General features: G+C 37.5%; 2 protein-coding genes across 7 annotated transcripts in view; one reads left to right on the forward strand and one right to left on the reverse strand.

The window, feature by feature from the left end:
- cpne2 (copine II) overlaps positions 1–6,973 on the forward strand; it is a 36,961-nt gene extending 29,988 nt beyond the window's left edge. For all 3 annotated transcript variants that reach the window (XM_086073322.1, XM_086073324.1, XM_086073323.1), the window contains exon 16: positions 5,885–6,973. In XM_086073322.1, the coding sequence (XP_085929448.1) occupies positions 5,885–5,992 (108 nt within the window). In that variant the 3' untranslated portion in view covers positions 5,993–6,973. The remainder of the gene's footprint in view (positions 1–5,884) is intronic.
- Positions 6,974–8,412: 1,439 nt separating this feature from the next.
- psme3ip1 (proteasome activator subunit 3 interacting protein 1) lies at positions 8,413–22,812 on the reverse strand. Of its 4 annotated transcripts, XM_086074563.1 has the most exons (8): positions 21,521–21,617; positions 18,778–18,911; positions 18,584–18,682; positions 16,821–16,943; positions 13,770–13,908; positions 11,287–11,363; positions 10,097–10,303; positions 8,413–8,781 (listed from the first exon to the last, which is right to left on the reverse strand). In XM_086074563.1, exons 2-8 carry the CDS (start codon positions 18,899–18,901, stop codon positions 8,777–8,779), a joined length of 774 nt encoding a protein of 257 aa, XP_085930689.1. In that variant the 5' UTR covers positions 18,902–18,911; positions 21,521–21,617; the 3' UTR covers positions 8,413–8,776. The 4 variants fall into 4 exon arrangements, with proteins under 4 accessions (XP_085930689.1, XP_085930687.1, XP_085930686.1 ...); XM_086074561.1 differs by lacking the exon at positions 21,521–21,617 and adding an exon at positions 22,677–22,812 and having other exon boundaries at positions 8,413–10,303; XM_086074560.1 differs by having other exon boundaries at positions 8,413–10,303; positions 21,579–21,652.
- Positions 22,813–23,164: the final 352 nt, after the last annotated feature.

Here is a 23,164-nt window from a genome sequence, read left to right on the forward strand (position 1 = left end):
CAGTGGAATTAGGAAGGAGATTATTGCGCCGTTGTACCTACCGTGACTATTTCTGTAAATCCTGGCACGAGGACCCCTCTTAGCTGTTCAACAACGTGCCTGACGTTTAACAACGCACGCAAGGACCGCTTAGTAAAATACAGAAACTCAGCACTGAACTAAAACTAGCATTAACATAGCATTTATCATCCACATCACACCACAACAGGTAAGGTATTTTTATATATTTTTTATTTTTACTGTACTGTAAATGTAAAAAACAAATAGAAATTAAAATAGGAATTTTCTGTTTTTGGAGCTTGGGAACGGATTAGTTGCATTTACATTATTTTTTATGGGGAAAAATCTTTCGGAAATTGAACAATTCGGATTTTGAACACTTCGCAGGAACGAATTATGTTCAAACTCCAAGGTACCTTTGTAAGTACTAAAATAATATACACTTTAAAAAGAGAATCGTTAAAGCAATTTAAGATTAAACAGAATTGTTGACCAATTTGATAAAATTGCTTCAATTGGTAACACACAATTGGATTACAGTGTTGCCTCGTTTTCCGCTGGGGTTAGATTCCCAAAAATACCCGCAATAAATGAAATCCGCAAAATAGCTATTTTTGTTTTACATTTATTACAAATGTTTTAAGGCTCCAAAAAACCTCTCACCACACAGTTTATACACTTTTCTCATCGATGCATTTACATTTCCTCATATTTCTCTCGTTTAAACATTCATAAATTTGATAAAATTCATGCATACATACATACATTACTGTAAAAAAAAAAAAACATGCAAAATTGCACACACAAAAATCCGCGAGACCGCGAAAAGTGAACCGCGTTATAGTGAGGGAACACTGTAAATTGATCCAAAAATGAATATATTAAGTAACTATGAGTTCATTAAACTTAATATATTCACTTGAATTAAGTTTAGTTTAGTTTATTTGGTCTTAACAATCAATAAGTAAAAAAGAAATATACATATAAGAACAAAGACCAAAAGGTGTAGACTAAAGCCAAAGCTTATACTGTCTACTCTTTTCACATGATACTACAACAAGGTAACAGACCTATCACAAGTTCATACATTCACATACTGCATCTACACATAAGTCCAACAATGTACTACATATACGCATGCATATATTTACAAACATGTTATTATTACTGACATATATATATATATATATATATATATATATATAGAAAAATGAAAAATATATTTTGTCCATATTTTTGCAATAACTATAGACTACATTGCCATTTCGTAACTATTAATAATCTTGCATTTATACATGTATTTGAAATTCCTAATTGAGTTACACAGTTTCAATTCCCAATCATAATTATTCCACAAGTTGACTCCTTTCACTGACATACGTCTCTGTTTCACATTTGCTCTGGTTTCTATTTTCCAAAACATCGATGTTCCTCTCAGCTCATAATTGCTAACTCTGTGTTGGAAGAGCAAGTTAATCCAAAAGTAAATCCAAAGTGAATATATTAAGTTAAATGTACTCCGGTTTCCTCCCACATTCCAAAGACATGCATGGCAGGTTGGTTGAGCACTCCAAATTGTCCGTAGGTGTGATTGTGAGTGTGGATGGTTGTTCGTCTCTGTGTGCCCTGCGATTGGCTGGCAACCAGTTCAGGGTATACCCCGCCTACTGCCCGAAGCCAGCTGAGATGGGTAAGCGGTTAAGAAAATGGATGGACTCATAATTCAACTTAATATATTCACTTTGGATTAATTTAATTCAATCGTGTGTTACCACTTGAAGCAATTTGATGAAGTTTGTCAACAATTCTGTTTGATCTTAAATTGGTTCAATTCTCTTTTTAAAGTGTACAATGGAGCCTTGAGATATGAGTTTAATTCATTCTTTGCCCACAGTAATGAATGAAAATGCCATTCATCTGTTCCAGTTTAAAAAGTAGTCTATAAGATTGTACTTTATGAAAACATACAGTAATGACATGAATAGAATAGTATTTTTTTTTTTTAATATACAGGTATTTCATTATATTATTTTATTTCATGATGTCAGTACAAAAGCAATTCACGTACCTTTAAGAACAAACAAAAACGCCGCCCTTGGGGAGCTGCACATATCGCACATACCAAAAAGGCTTCAAGCTTTATCATCATTAGGGTTGTTGTTTTGAGAGGACAGAATAAAGGGCAGATAAAGTTCGCAGTATTCCACAAATATAATCCATAATATAAACCATGACATTTCAGTGAGGATATGGCCAGAGTTACTATAGCATCAACAACAACGGTTCACTCGCCAGAATCCAAAGGGTAATATCTGCTCATCAAGTCATAGAAGTAATCTGTATTCTAGTTCCTGATCATATAACGGCTACAAGAGTGGCTAATACTGGTATCGGCCATTGTTGCGAGCGCAGATACTTTGAAATAAGGCTATATTGGGTGGCGTGGCTCAGTGGTAGAGTGGTCATCTCCTAACCGGGCAGTAGTATCCTTAAGCAAGATACTAAACCCTCAGTTGCTCTGTCATTGGTTGGTGAATGAGAAGCTGAATGTAAAGCGCTTTGAGAGCCTTGTAAGTTATAAATATATAAATGAAGTACAATTTACCAATATGATACATTGAATTTAGCAATATTTTGTTCGTTTTTATAATAGTCTTGAGTTTCAGTTTTGACTTTAGAGACGATAAATGTAAAACGTGCATTACAGTAGATATGTTTAATTTAGTTTAGCTTTGCTAAAACACCATACAAGTCATTGATTGGCAAAACTGTTAAAATTGAAAGTTAATTAGATGGATTTCACTTTCCTTTCTTTTCTTTGATCCTTCCTTGGGTCTCCTGGCCACCTCACGACTCTAGCTGGATTCTGAAGTAGTCGGTTTAGGTGAACGGTATGGGATTTTTAATAGGTTTTAGGTGAATTATTGAATACACACTCATATGCACGCACATGCACATACTCACGCACATTCAAAAAAAGAAAAAGAGGGGGGGAAAAGAGAGAGTAATGATGATGACATGTCGAATCAGTAAGACTACCAAATGAACAATTGAGCGCTCTCTAAAAAAAAAATTGTAATTTAATTCGAGACTCGTATGATTACAATGTTTTCCCACTTGTGTTGACTGTTGAGGCTTGACGGGAGGTCTGCACTTTACTTACTTAGTGACATTCTAGCTATACATTGTCATTATGTTTTTGTAAAGGAACGGACCTACTAGTGAGCCAAGACTCCAATTAGTGTGATATTTTTCAGAACTAGCCCTGTATGCCACATAAAGCTGGGCACTGAGACAGTTGGCTTAGCATGCAGGATGGAAACTGGAAGAAAATGGCTGGGGATTTTCTCTAAAATGTTAATTAGTGAGGGGAAAAAAGCTGCTGTGGACAGTAAAGTTGTTACACTATGCGTTTAACCTTTAACCCTTAATCAGGCCTACGTGGTTGGCAACGTGGTGCTTGGAAATGTAATAGAAACACGTCATTTAGAGCTAAAAACAATAGCTCCCAAGCTGAATAAAGTAAGACTTCAGGCAAGAGGCTGGGTTTAACCTGGACTGATCGTCAGCCAATCACAGAGCATATTAGTCTTCAATTAAACCTGCATGTTTTTTAAAAAGTATGGGAATAAGATGGAGTGTCTGCAAGGACAGGGAGAACATTCATGCTGGTCACTCTTAAAAAAAAACTCAACATCTTCATTCCCAACCACCTCAAGCTCTGCTTCCTGTCCTCGAGCCTCTTAACTCATTCACTGCCATTGACGGCTATAGACGTCATAAATTCATTTGAACTATTTCTATTAGTTTAAGTTTTTTTCCACTTTTGTTAACAAGAGTATGAAAACCTAGAAATGTTTTTTTTTACATTTAGAACAGATATCAAATGTGTGATTAATCGTGAGGTAACTAATAAAATCATACGATTAATTAGGATTAAAATTTGTAATCACCTGACACCCCTAATTTGTAATAATATTTTCTTTAAAAAAATAATATATATATATATATATATATAGATATTGTAATTTTTTATTTGTTTATATATTTATTTTTTTTTAAAGCAAAGATTATTACAAATTTGGGGCATCAGGCGATTACCATTTTTAATCGTAATTAATCGCATGACTTCACTAGTTAACTCACAATTAATAAAAAAATGTATATCTGTTCTAATACAATAAAAAAATCTAGGTTTTCATACTCTTGTTAACAAAAGTGGGAAAAATATTAAACTAATAGAAATAGTTCAAATAATTTTTTGCTGTCTATAGCCGTCAATGGCAGTGAATGAGTTAACGCTACACAATAAAACACACTGATAGTGCTTTGTCGATAACAGTGGCAACACAAGATGGCTGCCTTTTGGCTTCAGCCATGAGAGGCGAATTGTGAGTTCAGGTTCTTATATACATCCATAATTACGAGCATTTTTGTTAAGCTGAGTAAGCTATTGTTTGGCATAGTAACTGCAAACAGGCTACTGTGTCAAACAGACAAGTGAAAGTGAAAATCAATTATTAACGTACTCAGTACAAGTGTAAGAACTGCTGCTGGACTCATGAGACGACAGTTAGCTCATGGCTCCATCTTCCAAGCTCAATGGGTGTAACTTGAGGAGATATGAAAGGCACATTTTAGACGTTAGGTAAAGTGAGATACAAATGTACGCTTGTCAACAGGCAACACTTTCAAGGTTACTGTGGATACTGCTAAAGCAACCACTTTATTACAAATAGGCAACAATTAAAGATGGCACAAACTGAAGAGCACTAGAAATGTCATGAAGGACTTTGCAAAGGACTTTGCATTTGACACATACATCTTCATTTTTCTTGCAATTCTAATTGAATTCCTTTTAAGTTTTTATTGTAAAGTGCCTGCAATTTCTCCAACAGTTTCTATTAGGGCTTGGTATCGATTCAAATTTTCTCAATCGATTCGATTTCAAGAGTTCAGTTCGATTAGATTTTTCCCGACTGGATTCACTTCAATACGATAGTGAGCAATTATTTAACATCAATTCTTCTTGAATATAAATACAAACGCCACAAAAATATAATTTCAAATTACATTTTGCTGAGGCAGTAACTGGTGAAATTATTTTGCTTATTAATGAAGGTAACGTGTTATAATCACTTAAATGTTGGGTGAGATGAAATTATTTTTATAATTATAATTCAATAATAGTAAATATAAATTTAAAACATTCTGAATTGTCTTAAAGTACAATAAGTCAGGTCTTTCATAAAAGTAAGAAAATACTTTTAAATTCATGCGAAGAGTAAATTTCAAGAAAACTGCCAAAATAATCTGGCTTTTAAAATTTGATATTCTTATGAATTTATAGGAAAAAGATATTAAAATATCCGATTCATGGTTTTATGAATCGATATCAGGCTCAAAAAGGAAAATTGATTCAATTAAAAGGAAACGTTGGGCGAGTGGGGGCTGTAATGTTCATGGTATCATGTTTTGTAAACCAAATTAACCCTGAAATAAGGAAGACACTTTTTGACTACAAGGAAGTAAAACAGCAAAAACATTTTTTTAATGAATAACACAAAATAGTGATAAATGCAATAGACAAATGTATGGTTCAAATGAAAACCAGCGACTGAGTGAAGCCGAAATAACTAAAACCGCAATGTAGCGAACAACACAAATACTATGAATCCTCTTTGTCTTTCGCTCCCAAATTTTACATCCCATATAAAGCGAAGCCATGCAACTCTCAAAGAAAACCTCAGATGAATAGTTACTAAAAAATAGCAGAAACATAATACGCTGCAATACAATATACATTTGCATCATAATTCTTATATCGAATACGGTTACTTGGGAACAGCTCTGTTGAAGTTTGCGTGTTCTTTCCTTCACTCAGGCACCTAAAGAGACCCTGGCCAAGTCTGTCCTGGCAGAACTGCCTCAGCAGGTCACTCAGTACTTTAAACAGCGGAACCTTCCACCCACCAACCCAGCGCCAGAGTGAGATGAGTGAGAAGATGGCAGCACACACTGTAAAATAGCTTTTCTGTTAACAACAGCCAGTGCAAATTGAAAGTGTGTGCGTGTGTCCGCCGTGGGCAAATACCTCACGTGGAAGGATCCTCGTCATCATTTTTAATATTTTTTTTGCTTTAAAAGAGAGCTTGATAGATATTCAGTATGAATCCATCACAAGTGGGTGGTTCTGTTTCTTCAAGTTTTCAAGAACTGTGATAAAAGCACATGTGATCCACAGTTGGAACACTGCAAGGGAGGAAAAGTTTTCTTGTTGAGGATGTCAGTGATTGGCTTTTTGCACGTCTTGTGATTTAAATTCTTACAATGTTGTGATGTTCAGTCTGCTTGGCTGAAGTCAGTATCAGTGGTCGTACGGTGATTTTTCAGGTAGCAATCCGATCAGACGAAAGCGGATTTGTGTTGGAGCCGTCCATCTCATTCCCCGGTTTGTAGGTGGAGAAGGCGTTGAACGTGAATGGAAGGAAGGCGAAGCTGCTGCGGTGGCAGCTGTAGCGCTAAAACACACGGCAGCTGTGAGATGCTGCGCTTCGATTTTGGGACCATTTTTCCAGCGCTGTGTTACTGCATGTTGCCAGTCACTGTTTACAAATGGACGAAGACCAGAACATGCATGCATTTTTAACATTATGTTAAGATTTTGTAAATACTGTAATGACATCTGAGAATTTTGTCACACCTTGAAGGCATTATTTGAGAAAGGGTGAGTGAGAATGCGCACGAGCAGTTTGTGATAGGCATACAGTATTAGATTGTATATTTATATGATGTAATATTTATTGATAAGCTACAGTAAATATTTTATTGTAAAATGCAGTGCAGACTTGTGTAATTATACAATTCTTAAAATATATATTGCCGTGTCGGAACTAAATGTGTTGCTTTGTATTTTGTAAAGTTGTGTCTGTGTCAGCACTCAGGTTAATAAACCAAACTTCTCAATTCTCAATTTCTGTTTGTTTCACTTTGGATTATTGCTGCACTGTGCACCAGATTGTTTTTGCGTGAAGATCACATTCAGAACATGAAAATTGCAGGGTCAAAAATTGGATCGACCCACTAAATTTTGGTCAATTCGTATTGACCCAAGTTAAACAACCCAATTTTGGGGGTTGCTCTGTACACAACCCAGAAAATTGGGTGTTAATGACCCACGGTCCAATTTTTGACCCAATTTAGGTGTTTTTTGACCCAGCAGTTTTAAGAGTTACTTTTTTTTTTTTTTTTTACTTGCAAAGCTGTAAAGTATTTAAGCTTTTAATGTGGTTGCAAAACAGTATCAAGGCCCCTCAAAATTTGCTTACTGGCCCTTTAAAATAACTATAGTTAGAAAACTCAACCACACCAAAAAAAAGCCTACCATTTTGTTTTTAAAATTATATATATATATAACCGAAATAAATATAAACCAAAAATGAAAAATGCTTGGCCGAAAACCATAACGCTGGCAAAAAAAATTATGCCAATTTTTACTGTCGTATTTTTTTTATTATTAATAATTCATTACAATTATAATATTATTATAAAATATTTATTTAGCACTGGCATTTTAACTAAGCACAATATAAATTGAAATGTGCCCACACCGCAGACATGTTGGCTAATGGTACATTAAACACCAAACGGGGGTTGAGCATTTTTTGGCGGTGCGATTGCACCTTATAGTCAATGTAGTTCGCACAGGCGTGGACGGATGCATGCGGCGGGACAAGGTGCGGCACACTTAAAATTGGCACATTCACATATTCACCAACGTTTAAAAATAAATAAAAACATTTGTTCGCACTAGCTAATCGGCTTCGGGAAACGACTGCAAATTCACACACAGCGTCCTGTACAGGTCTGTCGCCACCCAGAGATAGCGGTAAGTGTTTCCTAAAACGGTTGATAGCAATAGTGCTAGCATTAGCTTAAGTATTTAGCACAGCCACTAGGATACCAGTGAAAAGGTGGAAGCGTTCAAGGGGCTCTTATTAAAAATAAAAGGGAAGGCGCTGCAGGAGAATGAGTGGCTCACCTGTACTGCAATACACGGCAGTTCTGTCTTTTTTTCGACCCGCTAAGCACCAAGCAATAACCCCGGGAACTGCTGCGACCGACCGGTGCAAACTCAAACGGTGAAAAGCCAGCGAGAAGAAAAGGCGGACACTCACCCTCGCGTTCAATGTTCAATTCAAATACGCTTGCTTGCGTTTTTTTGCTATATATATATACATATATATATACATACATACACACACACACACAGTATATATAGATATACATATAAACTTTCAACGAGCCACTCAGAGCCTGTTGGTGAAGCATATTGGCAAAATGGGAACACAAAATCTACTACTACAACTATACAATATTGTTTATTATTTCCAATAAACACACAAACCCCAATTAAAACAGAAAGTTCTTTATTTCTCTTTAGAGTCTGGGACACAGTAAACAGATGAGCACCTTTCTTGACTTGTGCGACAAAAGACACACACATTCCAATTCTTCTCCAACATAATCCCGACTGCACGGGGCCCGAAGGGGTGTGTCTACTGCCTCATCTCACAAGTCTGTTGCTGGTAGCTACAAAGGTGCGAGTTATGTGATATGCGAGTCAAAGACCGAAGTCTTTTCCTTCCTCCACAGCTGTCAATCAGTTTTCCCACAGCCAAAATCACAGCTTGTCGTCACTGTGGCTTGGGTTGGGAGGGGGGTGTGAGGGGATCGGGACGTCGTCGGGGTAGGCAGTGCGGGATTGCTCGCTTGGCTAAACTGCATGAAATGTGATTGAGGGAAGCAAGTATCACTTTTGAGTGCCACAATAGCAAAAGCACAAACAGCTACACAGGTTGAGTCCAATTCAAATGGTTTCTTTCATGTTGTGATTCATTAGGACTCATTTGCTCTATTTTGTCCCATTACTGCAAAAGCTCAGATCTGACTAACGGAAAACACAGAAAGGGTTTGCTGCAGACTGTTCTCTCAAGAATTTTGTTGGATTTGGTACATGATCTAACGCAAAAAAGACATTAAGAACCGGTCGTTTTTACATTACCTTGATCGTGTCAGAGGAAAATCTATTGAATCAATTGCTATTTTTAATAGGACTTGCTAAATGTCCTAAACATCTGCATGTACAGCAGATTGGAGCTCCATGGAAGAGGCCTGAGTAGATATGCCTCAATTTACTATATCTGATGTCACGTAATGAATGGAGAGTATAGTATTTTTCGGATTATAAATTATCGCACCAATCAAAAATGCATCATAAAGAACAAAATATATATACGTCACACTGGTCTATTTTTTTTTTGGGGGGGGGGGGGGGTTCATTTACAAAAACCAAGACCAAGAACAGCAGCGCTTGGACTTGCACCCAAAGTCCAGCAGCGAACAAGTTCCAGTTTTCTAACTATGGAGGAGTTGTTCTTTTTAGTTTAAAATGGCTTACCTTAACGAGAATCCCATGTCAAATTGTGGCCAAAGGTGGATAGAATCCCGGATGCTTATTGCGCCTTTTGGTGCTGTAAATAGTAAATGCTCAAATCCAAACGGAACTTGTTCGCTGCCATCAACAAGATTAGGAAACTGAGATTTTGAGTCTGAGCTCTAGTTTAACATGTAAGTGAGCGTAAATCGCAGAACCAGTCAAACTGTGAGAAAAAAAAGTGTGATTTATAATCCGAAAAATACGTGATGTGTTTCACGCTTGAGATGGGTGGAAGTATTGTGTATGAGAAGACGTGCTGTTCTTAGAGTTTAAGTCAGCATATATACGTAAGGGCGCTAACCATGCAATCTGTATGACATTACAGAATGAAACGGTTGCACTAAAGGAGTGTTGTACTGAACTCCATTTTGCCTCAATTGCTTAAAGATACAATTAATCAACACTTCCACACAATCGCTAATATTCAAAATGACTGTTTAAGGCCCATCCCTAATAACGTATTAGCACAATGCTTGTGGAGTTTTGCAAGGGTAGTCACCAATGTACCTTGAACAGTAACCTTTTATTATGACGCAACAGACTATCTATTGGCTCTGTTGTGCCTTGGATACGGCAACATGATTGTATCCACGCTACCTTCGCTGTCCGAGCTGCTGTCAGAGTCGCTGCTGCCGGAATAATCGCAGAGGCCTGGAAGGACGCCGATGCAGACCGCCGCCGAAGGCAGGTGAAGCAGAGCTGGACTGGAATTAGGAGGGGGCGATGGGTTCTTGGGCGTCAGGCCCGTGACAGTTTGTTGGTTTTCAGCTCCCCCTGATATTCGTCGTCGTCCTCCCTCCTGTTCTAAACAGCACAACTTACTGTCAAGACTGAGAGCTTCATCTCAACGTGGAATTCCGAAGACAAGTAGGAAGTTAAAGTTTTCATGTGTGGTTTGTCCCTTTAAACACTGCATTCATCTACCTGCTACTGAGCGACTATATACAATAGCGTATTAGGGCCACATATACTGTAAATAAATATTTTCTACAGGGTGGGGGCCAATTTCGAGAAAAAAAATCATAAATTTGCCACTTTATAAAGTGGCAGATTTGCAAGAAATACACGTAGCGTAGCTTTAGTCTAATGTGAGGATTCGTTGGTGGGACACTGTTTACAAAATGAAAAGGCAGGATGGAGACGGATTCGTTCTTAATTTAAACTTTACCCGTCATACACGGCAGCTAAAGCGACAACACTTCCTGATCCCCTGACTAAAACGAACCAATCAAAAGTTAGCATACTTTAGGTAAATGCAAATGAATGACGGAGAGCAGCAGATTTGACACATCAACCTAGCTACTTGTACAACAAGATACTCAAATTTATGAACGTGTAAATAATAATTCTGGAAATATAAATGTAAATATACATTTTAAAAAATTTACTTAAATGCTTAATCTTCAGGGTGTGGACCGTCGCTGGCAGTACCCAACACTTCAAAGAGTGAATGCTTAACATCATATGGTTAATCTCTGGTAAAGCAATTACTATCTCCTTATTTGAAAACCCGATCGAAAAGTATTGGCACAAACATCAGAGTAGTACGCTACGTGTATTTCTTGTAAGTTTCTTTAGTTTTTTTCTCGCAAATCTGCCACTTTATAAACTCACAAATTTGCGACTTAATAAAGTGGCAGATTTGCGAGTTTTTTTTCCGCGGTATTTTGCCCACACACTAAAAAAAATATATATAACTATAGCCTCATGCAAAGTTCCCACAAAATTGGGGGCTCGGGACACAAAGAAACATGAACACAGTTTTAGGACTAATGCTTGATGCCCACCTGTGTGTCTGTCTCCATTTCCTGTTGCTGCACTTTCCACCTTCTGTTTCTTACTGCTGTCTGATGACTGGGAAGAACTGGTTGAAGGAAGACAAGAGAGAGGGTTTGTTTGATGTGTGCAATGTTTAATGGTCGTCGGACCCCCGCCCACACCGCACCCAGAAAAAAAAGAAAGTGTTACCAAACGTGTACTTCTACAGAGCTTTATGGCTATTTTTATGTCGCGTCTCTAAATCTAAACTGTACAAATGCACAATTTGGAATTAAATTAAAGATGTGGAGAAAAAATTGCCTCAAATTGCCTCTGATGAAAGCAACATAGAAAGAAACCTTAATCGTATATTTTTTAAGACAGTAGAGAAGTGACTTCCTGGTTTTCCCTGAACCGATATACCTCACTATTAATTCAGCATCAGAGCACTAACTCAACCCAATAGCAAATTCCAGTGCAATTTACACCAAGTTGCAACACCAATTGCAAAATAGAAAATAATGTAACTTGTTTTTAATACAGTGGTAAAGAGAGTGAGTTAGTTTAACTTTTAACCCCCAAAAAATGTAATGAGCTTAAATTATCGTACACTTCACTTCACTTCTTGTAAGCATTTAACGTTCAAATGTAATTTATTTAAAGTGTTTTATAATTTTAACGTATCACTGGTGTTGTGATGAATACTCATAAGCCACAATTTGGTAAATTTCCATTTTTTTCCAAAAATCAATACTATTCATCAGTCTGCACATGTGGGTGTTATTTTTAGTAATTATTGACAAAAATGCATTGCCTGATTGATGATGCCATGTTAATAGTAAACAAACATGCTGTTTTTAGGCTCTCTTCAAAAGTGACTATTTTGAAAGGACAACGTTTTAGCCTGACGCCAGCGATATTCATCTTGCTGCAGTAAAAACATTATTTATCAGAGTTAACAATGTTAACATTTTTAAATTGTTGCCTTGCAGATCTATAGAACACATTTCCATGATTTCCTGTCATTTTGAAATTGGAACAAATTGGAGGATGACCAGCGCAACAGCACATTCTATTCAACCTTAGCCGTTCCACCCTAGCTGTTTTTGTGTTCCGTTTGCCAGCAGGTGTTTGCTTGTATGCAGCAGTAAACGGACAAATGTAGAAGCATAGACAGCAACCAGCAGTTGAAAACAGGGGTACTCCAGCATACAATTTCTCTCAGCACCTTTTGAGCTATTTACTGCATCAACATTAATACACACCACCTAACGCCAATCTAAATGTGTGAATAATGTATCCGTTCCATTGTAAAGCGTCTTTGAGTATCTAAATTAGATAGAAAAGCGCTATATAAATCTGATGCATTATTATTATGTCCACTGGACGAGACTGACTGTACAAACCCCAATTCCAAAGATGTTGGGACTTTGTATAAAAGGTAAATTACAAACGGAATACAATGATTTGTAAATTATTTTCAACCTAAATCTAATAAACTACGAAGACCTTTCAGCATTAATCGTACCATCACAACACACTCTAATACCATCACAGATGCTGCCTTTTCAACTTTGCGCTGATGAGCCGTCCATGATTTCTAAAACTAATTTGAAAAGTCAGACCGACCACAGCAAACTTGTTCACTTTGTGTCAGTCTTTTTCAGATGAGATCAGTCTAGAGAAGCCAGATGCTTTGCATGTTAAAGTTTTAACTTGGATTTGTAGATGTAGCGACAAGCTGCGTTAACTGACAATGGCTTTTGAAAGTGTTCCTGAGCCAGCGTGGCAATATCCTATAGAAAAACTGTTGGTTTTTAATGCAATGCCACATGAGAGATTGAAGGTCACAGGGCATTCTGTGTTGATTTTCGGCCTTGCTAGGATTTGTCCATATTCTCTGAATCACATCATATTACGGACCAATGAAATCCCTGAATTTCTTACAGTTGTTCATTAAAAAATATCCTTAAAAGTGTTGGGAGTATTTGCTCATGTAGCTGTTCACAAAGTGGTGAACCTCGCCATATACTTACTTGTAAACAATGGAGCCTTTTGGGGATGGTCTTTTAGACCCAATTATGACACTCGCCTGTTTCCAATTAATCTGTTCACCTGTGGAATGTTACAAACAGGTGTTATTTATTTTTTTAGCTTTCCTCAACAAGTTTTTTTGTTTTTTTTTGCTCCTCCTGTCCCACCTTTTATGGTTGGAATGTATTGCAGGCATCCAATTTGAAATGAGAGAATATTTGCAAATATTTGGTTTGAACGTTACGAATCTTGTCTTTGTAGTGCATTCAATTGAATATCTGTGGGAAATGATTTGCAGATCACTGTGTTATGTTTCTATTTGTTTTTACCAATGTCCCAACCTCGTCAAAATAGTGGTTTGTAATCAAGTTTAACAAACTGCTTCCAAGTCAAGCTTGTCTTCAACTAATTGTGCTGCACCCAGATAACATATACTGTATCAATATTATACGTAGCAGTAAGCATTTGGTCTGCATACCTGCGTCTCTTGACAGCACCAGCCAGTAAATGGGCCTGAGACAAATGGCTGGTCCTTTGCTCCACCACTGATTGTTTAGCTGTTGCCTTCTTCTCAGACTCTGGGCGGCTATCAGAGGACACTTGCTTTGCTACAGCACTGTGATGGTACAGAGTTAAGATCAATAAAGTTTTGTGAGGAGGGGACAAGAATAGGGATAGACCGATTATCAGCCGGGCTGATTATCGGTGCCGATATTCGGCATTTTGATGAATATTGGTATTGGCCTAGTTCAGAAATTTGCCGGCTGATGAATGATCAATTTAAAACTGTGTTAGCCTCAGGCAGCTAAATTTTCTGTTAACTTTTGAATGCCCTGGGAACACTCTGCACCTTTAGTGATTGTTTGAAATTATAACAAAGATAAGTACAAATTTAACATGTCAGATATTTCAAAATGTTGAAAAAATTTATTTTCTAAAGAAATTATTATGAAGCTATTTACTTAAGTTTTCATTTAAGTTTTTAAAGACGCCCTGATAAGCCTGGGAACTCCCTGAACTTTTAATTTTAAAACAAATGTGTATTTTCTAATTAAAGAATCAAATGAAAAGTTTGTCGAATAAATTTAGACATCTTTTTAAATTTTCATGCCAATATTTGTTCCCCTTTTACTGTAAATTAATATCGGCTCCAAATATCGGATATCTGCCTCCTCGCTACTAATAATCGGTATCGGCCTTGAAAAAAAACATCGGTCTATCTCTAGACAAGAAGTAACATTCTAACGGCTGATAGCGTATCAATAAGTAGCACAGTTCTGAGGGGGCTCAGAACAGTACTGAAAAGACACAGATTAGGGGGGCCCTAAAACATGGAAAGGTGGACATAGCTCAGCGGATTTGCACCTGGGTCTACAACATGAATTCATCATTGTGGCGGCCATGGCTCAGGGTGTAGAGACGGTCGTTTAGTAACCAGAAGGACGGCTGTGGCTACTTATGTAGCTTACCGCCACCACGGTGTGAATGTGTGAGTGCATGAATAATGTTTCCATTTCATTGTAAAGCGTCTTTGAGTGTCTAGAAAAGCACAATATAAACCTGATGCATTATCATTATTATTATTATTATTATAAACATTTGTGTATTGGGTGTGATGTTTGCATGAATCCTTGTGGGCTGCTCACAGCAGCAAGACTGCTTGAAATGGCAACCTTAGTTACCACATGACGTTGCAGTTTCCAGGACAACCAACTTTGTTGCCATGTACAGACAAACCTTTCTGTCACACTGGTTGCTGGAGACGGGGAAGAAAAGATGAAAAGCTCCGAGGGAAACTTATAAGCCATGGGGAATGGTGAACATGAAGGATGCTCATATGGTGCACGACAAACTCTAATGTAACCTCAAGCAACTATGGGTGGGAACACTTCTTCTGGATTTATATATATGAATTATATTTAATGGTGTATGTACTTCCTTTAATTAGTTCTGGCTAACTTGCAGCACTGTGTCAAAGTGGAGCAAAGAAACAAAACGATGTGGCTCAAGTCTCACCTTAGCCTTGCATAACCTTTTTATGTGACACCTTCGAGGTTTGGAGGGAGTGAGGGGTGGGGGATTTGAATACTATGGGGGATCACATTTCTCAATTTGTCATCAGATCTGGCAGGCGCTGTAGGCGGCGGAGGCAATGTAAACAAAAGCAGGCCAGCCAAGCCGAGCTATAGCTTAGCTAAATGGCTAATAGTGAGAGTGTTTCAGAAAACCGATTGGCTGGATGACAAAACCGACGACACTGCACTATGTCCTACTGTATACAAACGGCCATGGCTCATTAAGTGTAGCTATGGCGAGTGATATTGTTGTCATTTGTTTTTATTTTGGTCCTTGAAAATGGCCAGTAGAACTAAAATGTTTGGGGTCCTACCTTTATTTAAAAATATGCGTGCAAGCATGTAAGTTTGTGCAATGTGCATTGCTAAAATGTCACTGTTAGGTTAATAATTGTGTGAGTGACTTGTTCTTTGAAGCATTAGCACTAGCGTGGGTGATAACAAAATGTGACCAACTTTATTAATAGGAACTGATACACAATAGAACTTTTAAAATTGCTCATCGACTCACCGTCTGAAGTGACAAGAGTTTAGAAATTAACAAAAAATGGGAATGTATATTGTTACTGACCACTTTCTCCAACATCACTACATTAGCAGGAAGATGTATTTAAATGGTTTGCTTTTTTAAGCTTCGACAAAAGATATGTTTGTAGTTTACAAAAAAAATAGTGGTTATCAGTATAGGTTTGGAGAAGAAGAAAGTTATGGGGAAAAAACTGGTATCCCTGGGAAAAGTGATACAGTACAACATATGGGGAGGGTCAGAAGGCGATATAGGCTCACACAGTTCACATCGCCGACACACACAACACATTTATGCTGTAGCCTAAAATTATTCTTAAATCAAGAGTTGCAGGACAATGGTAACTGAATTCTTTATTGCTGACTGCCAGCAAGTTCTAACTAAAACATGGAACTTTAAACATCTTTTTAAATAAAATATTGGTCAAGTTTATATTTAGCATTTTCTTTTTTTTTGTCCCGACTAAAAAAAACACAGCACTGTTTTGTAGGGTCCACTAGTGTGACTGAGTTACTATGAGAATTATTCTGTTAGATACTTTTTAATTAATGTTATTATGAAACTTGAGATGTTTCACAATAATAAAATCCTACTTATTATGTGTAAAAAAAAAAAATCAAGACTTTTAAAAGCTTGACTTAAGACATTTAATGCAATGTAAGGCCTTGTGTTTATATTCATGGATTCGATGCCTTTCAAGACGTTGCAAGATCCGCAGGAACCCTGGCTGACATGGGAAGTTGGCAAATTCCCAGGTCAACTCAAAGCCCCATCCTGTATGTTATCCTGTATCTTGCATCTTCCACAAAGGAGAGCAAGCATGTAACGGAGGAAAAAAGCCATCTCAGATGGCCAGTGTAAAGGGGCTAAAATAAGACTACCGAGCAAGCCACTGTTTAAATAAAATGACAACATGATCAAAAGGATATTCTGTATTCCAACAATTCCTGTTTCTCTTCATCCCTGCGTTGCTTCTCCACCAGGCTCTGTTGCCGGGAAACCTCGTCCAGGAAGCTGGTCTCATCATCGTCCAATCCCCTCACCATGTTCTCTGTCACCATGGAAACAAAGCTGCACTTAGCACATTGCAGCAAAATCATGGCATTTTGTAGGGGGGGGAAAAAAGCAGCATTACGGTCTGTTCAAAAATACATTTACGTGACCTTCATGTGGGGAGAATTTCAAAAAATAAATGAATACCGGTAAATAAAGATTGAGAAAATAAGATTGACAATGCTGATAACTGTATTTCAACACATTCACAATATTGAGCCATGCTTTTTAAATGGAAACCTAGTTAATTTGGTACTCTAAGAACAAACTCATGGGTTAACTATTTTTTTTAAGCATTCCTTATTTAAAATGCAATATGCATTATTTGATGATAGAATTTTCACCTTACAAGAACCTGACAAAATACCATTCATCACATTTGTTTACATGCAACTTCACGACTATAATCATAATAATAAAAACCTAAATCAAACTTTGTCAGCATTAGAGTTAGGATTTCACCAACACCTGACTGAATACAAGTACGGTAACCCAACTACCGATATTTCCATCTCAAAATTGTGATGCAAAAATTCCTTGGCCTCCAGAGGACAGTGTGGTGACCGCATGCAGATAACACAGTGGTGCCTTGACTTTAGAGTTTTGACCCGACTTGAGGCAAATTCGTACTTTACTCATCTGCCTATCCGCTTGGTAATTTATTGTTCAAATGCGCCGTTTGGTTATTCAGATTGCCCCTAAAAAATGGAGCTCAATGTGCTTACATTGGTCTCCACTTTTTGGGCGCTGTTTTTTTACAAGCTGGATAGTTAACAGCCTCTCACATTTTTTTTTAAGGTTTGTCTTTGTTTGTCTCCATAGAATGCCGCTTTTCATTGTAGTCAAAATTTGTGTTAATCCTGGTGGATTAATCCACCTTTTAAATCCTTGTTGTTGTGTTGCGAGGAGAGAAAACGACAACCATAAAGAAGACGAAGACGACGAAAGAGAAGGTAACAAAGAAGCAAAAGCAACAGATTCATGGCAGCTAACTTTTGCTTTGAACATTGGATTGTAATTTGTCACAATCTGACACAGGATTTTTAAGGATGTTTTAAGACAAACTTTAAAAATGTAAAAGCACACAGTAGTTATTAGCCAATGTTCCGTCATCAACGTCCGCTGCTGGGATGAGAGCATGTTACGCTAAATGCAGCCTGCAAGCTCAGTATTTATTCTTCATTTTGCATTTTAAATTTTAAATGTAACAAGTGTGTAAGCAATGTTACACATTATGTGAAAGTTCAGTTGTGATCGGCCACATAACTCAGTGTGCAGTGGGCCTTAGTTGAAGTGAAGGCCATTATTAAGCTTGTTTCTAAATACAATTTAACTAAAAGCCTTCACACATGTTGTCATTTCTGAAGCTGAAGAGGAATTTCACAGTGACAACCATCCCAAGCATACGCTCAAATCAACTAAGTCGAAAATTTTTACTAATTTAATAACAGAATTATTGTTTAAAAAAAACATATTGGCTTATTATCAATGTACAGCACTTTTTATGCAGCAATGGTTGTTTTAAAGTGTTTTATAAATAATATTGAGTTGTGTCCAGTTATGATCTTGAAACAGTCACAGAGAAAAGGCAAAAGGACAAACAAACAGAACATTTAAAACCAACACACTAATACCCACTGAATTTGAACTGCTCCTCAAATTCCTCTTGCTTTTTGTCTTTTTGCTCCTTTAGACGCTCAAACAGAGAACGTGAGTCATACTCTTCCTCAGGGGCCTCTGAGGAAGAAGAAAGACATATATATTTGCAGATCTAAGTACTTAGAGTTGATCCACATGAGTCTTTTGTTGAGGATTGTTGTTGATAATCTTACGCTCAGGGTCTTCAGGCTTCCTAACCCTCTCCCACTCCTCCTGTCTTTTTTTTCTCTTCTCGTCAAGTTCTGCTTCCGAAACAAACTTCCGGGTGAGATCAACACCAGTCTCTCCTCCTTCCATTGCAGCTCACCTATAGAGGAAGATCACACAAATAACAGTGAGGTTCTGCTGCCGCCTTGGACACAGACCATGTGGTACAACACAGCAGGCAAGATCTCACATAAACAAGCACACTACTCACATTTCAGCAAGCATTGTATTCTATTTTCTCAAGGGACAGTATTATACAAATTGAATTTAGATATAAAGTTAGCGGACAGCTTCTAAAGCAGTATGGAGTCACTTTCCACTTAAAGTAACACAGCCATAATTGTCTAAATAGGTGGTATGACATGGGTGCAGTGTCATCTCATGTCACTGTTTCAGAATGTTGGCAGACAGCACTTTAAACAACCCTTGCGACCCTGCTCAATTTCGCAGGGTGGCATCTCTTTTTATAGCCAATAATAGGCCACCGTTTAGAAGAGGGCTGTTTGGTGTTAGACAGTGCAGTTCCTACACTGTCTAACACAGTAGTGAAGTCATCAATACAGTACTAAAAACTGTTTGAGCATTTTTTTCAACATCCTTGATAACAAGCTTAATATTGATGCAATAGTATGCTCTTTGTCCTCACTTGTACGACATGTCTGTTCACTAGTAAAATGGCTCTTTTACTAGCAAAACATAATTATAAAAAATAAAAAATAAAATTAATCCACTACTGCAGCCAGGACATTTCTGCACACTAATAGGAGAATTACATGTTGGTGGTGAGGAAAAACTGTGCAGATGTAAATAGGGCAGTTTTTTTTCTCCCTACCTGTATATGCCAAAGTTATTCTACTACACACTAAAAATGCTAGGTTGGCTGGGTTGTGTTCTTAGCACACTGGCTGGGCAGCTGTAGATATTGAGCAGACTGTGTTACTTTTACCCAGATAGGTTAATTATTTTTGACCTAGCAGATTCGGTTGAAGATTGGTTTTGAGCTGGCTTAAGTACTGAAGCTGGTTGCCAACAGTTTGTGTAGTGGTATAAGTAAATGTAATGTAACTTTCTTGAAAACTAGTGTTGGTGGCTGGATAATAATAATAATAATAATAATAATAATAATAATAATAATAATGAATCTGATTTATATAGCGCTTTTCTATCTAATTAGACACTCAAAGACACTTTACTATGGGACGGATACATTATTCATGCGCTCACACATCCACACTGTGGTGGCGGTAAGCTACTTAAGTAGCCACAGCTGCCCTGGGGAAGGCTGACGGAAGCGAGGCTGCCAGTGTGCGCCTACGGTCCCTCCGACCACCACCAAACATTCGCACCTTCCATACACCAGTGTGCCTTGCCCAAGGACACATTAGTTGGACAGCCAACCTTCTGGTTACTGGACGACCGTCTCTACACCCTTAGCCACAGCGGCTCAGTGGATAACACTACTAAGTGCTAACCTTGGACATGGGAATTGGGATTCAAATCCCTGTCAGGACAAAGGATAGCATCCAGCTGTGTCCCGAGGCAAGGTTCTTTTTACCCACAACTATGCCGGAAACCTTGTAATCCATTTATTGGCTAGCTTTCGCTCATCAGTAAGCGTCATTTCTAACTTTCTACCCTTTTTGGATCAAAATATTGACCTAACGTGCTGGGTCAAATCCTGAACCAAATGCACTTAGTATAAATAACCCACTGGCTCCAGTCCCTTTTGGTCCCAGTGCTGGTTTAGCTATTTCACCCAATTTGGGTTACTCAGTTTATGGTGGACCTTCAACTGGACCTCAAGTATATTGAATAAATGCTCAAATGGCTGTACTTGATATCCAGCCCAAATTCACTGACACGTACTAGCACTTCAGTACATACTACCACCTGGGCCAAGTAGCCGAATGACTGTCTAACTAGTAATATTGTATCCACTAATGCGTTCCACTACTGTATGACATTTCTGCACACTAATATAATACGCTTTGGCATAATAGTACAACTACATGTCACTAGTGAAGCAAAACAGGGAATTTTGTTGCTAGTGGTAGCCTACACTTCAAATACACTTCTACAATCAAATGACAATTATTAAGCAACTGTAGTAAACGAGTGTGTCTTTTTATGACGTGTGATAATGCTGCGCAAAAAAGTTCATCTCGATACGTAGTAGTAGGGGTTATCGTTGCCATTGACTTTTGTGCAGTTTAAAGCTTTGGCTACCCCGAGTGGACATATATTGCCACCCCGAGTGGACATATATTGCCAGTGCACGTTATACATGAAAGAAATTACACGAGGGTTTTTTTGTGAAAAAAACGAATTGACTAAACATTCGGGAATCATAAACCAAATTTAAATCAGGCATATCGGATTTTCGCCCATATATTTGATTTTGTTTTGACTAGTGAGGCTTTGCGTTCTGAGAAAACAGCATTAGCTGATATAGATTTTTTTCCCCACCAGAAGCAGAGGAAAAGGTCGCTATTTGAAACCACACCTAAGTAATCTACACCAAACCAAGCGCATGCATTTGCAAAATATGACTACAAGTATGGACTACAAGCTATAAATGTGCAGCAGTCGTACGTGCAGCAAAATAGCTAGTTAGCTTATTTAGCATTCAGCAAAGGTTTCGTCACTATATGCCGAAAAACAACCGTGTCAAGGCGACCCTTGTTGGTGCAACGTAAACCTGAGACTTACTTTATACCTTCGCCGATCACATCAAAGTACTAGGTGATTTCCCATCCATTAAACTTACCAAACAAGGGGCTATCGGTAATAGTCAATGACGTCTGTGTGTTACTATGAAATTGGCTCGTCGAAACATGCAACTTTCAACATGTGACTGAAGTTCCTACGTAGTTAGTGCCAATGTGGACTATCGTTTATTAAAAATAAAATAAAGTAATACAAATAAATAATTAAAACAATATTTTATTTTAAATGTGACATTAGAAAACGAGAGAGACAGAGAGAGACACATTATATTATGTTGTTTCTTATATCACAAAAATCTGGCATATGAAAAGGTATGGAGGTAAATATGGTGCAAAACTAACTTGTAAAAATTTTTTGTACCTGTAGAAAAAAAGTCAAAATTTGTATCTGTAAAAGTCGTGATTTTTACCTGTAAAAAAAATGTGTACCTGTAAAAAAAAAAATTGTATCTGTAAAAACACATTTGTACCTGTAAAAGTCATGATTTGCACCTGTACAAAAAAAATGTGTACCTGTACAAAAAGTGACAACTTGTAGTCAAAGAAGTCGCCACTAGGAGTCAAAAGTGTTTTTTCTGCTGCTGTCCAGTCACGTGAGTTTTGAACCATAGAGCCTTTCTTTTTTAACTGTTTGCAAAGCATACATTGCAAAAATACTGACATGTATCAATAAATTGTAATATTTAAAATAAAATTATTAAATACAGAGGATAAAGGTTTGAGGCTAAAATACCTGTAGCGGCTTAAAGATCCACTCGCAGTAAAAACGTTTTTTGTTTTCATTGTATTATGATAGTAAGAGTACAGATGCTTAAATATAATGTTAGTCAAATACAAGTAGCTGAGTACTGTCCACTTTTGGTTATAGGTTTAGGTTATCTTGTAAAACATTCAATAGGGTTCTGTAGCTCTATAGTAATTTTCACATCTAAGCACTAAGCAGCAGTTTATGAGGTATTTTTTTTAGATTATTATTTTTTTTACAGGTACAAGCTAATGAACGTATGTTTACACTGGTAGGCTTCAAATCTTGAAATAAAAATCGTGACTTCAATGTGTTTAGTTTTCGTGACAACAACATGAGATGAGCTAGCTAGCTAGCACCGGATTATGAGCTATGTTCGTACAATAAATCTTACCTTCATAATAAAACTTCTTTCTTTCTGCCCACTTTGAGTGCTCTGCATGTCAACCAACATTTAAGCTGTTCCACACGGTGTTTGTATATTGAACCATGTTGAAATGTTCACGCCTGGGACATCCTCTTCTTCTAAAATGACGCGTAAACTGGTGTGGCTACTCTTTTTGTTTGGAATTGCGGACTTGTGCATGGGTGTCATTTGAGTTCAACCCACTGTCGTTCGCTCAACCAATGAAGTTGAGCTTTAGCCCGCCCAAATCCTCCAGAGCCCGCCCTCTTCTTCTACGACTACAAATCACGGCGCTCTACAAGTACGAATCACTTTTGCACCATTTATAGCGAGATATATGGTGCAAAACTCACGTGACTGGACAGCAGCAGAAAAACAACTTGTGACTCCTAGTGGCGACTTCTTTGACTACAAGTTGTCATTTCTACAGGTACAAATCACAACTTTTACAGATACAAATTTACACTTTTTGTACA

Source organism: Leptonotus elevatus, chromosome 4, assembly GCF_054856555.1.
Source record: "Leptonotus elevatus isolate MCC_2025b chromosome 4, RoL_Lele_1.0, whole genome shotgun sequence".
In the NCBI taxonomy this organism is placed as follows: Eukaryota; Metazoa; Chordata; class Actinopteri; order Syngnathiformes; family Syngnathidae; genus Leptonotus; species Leptonotus elevatus.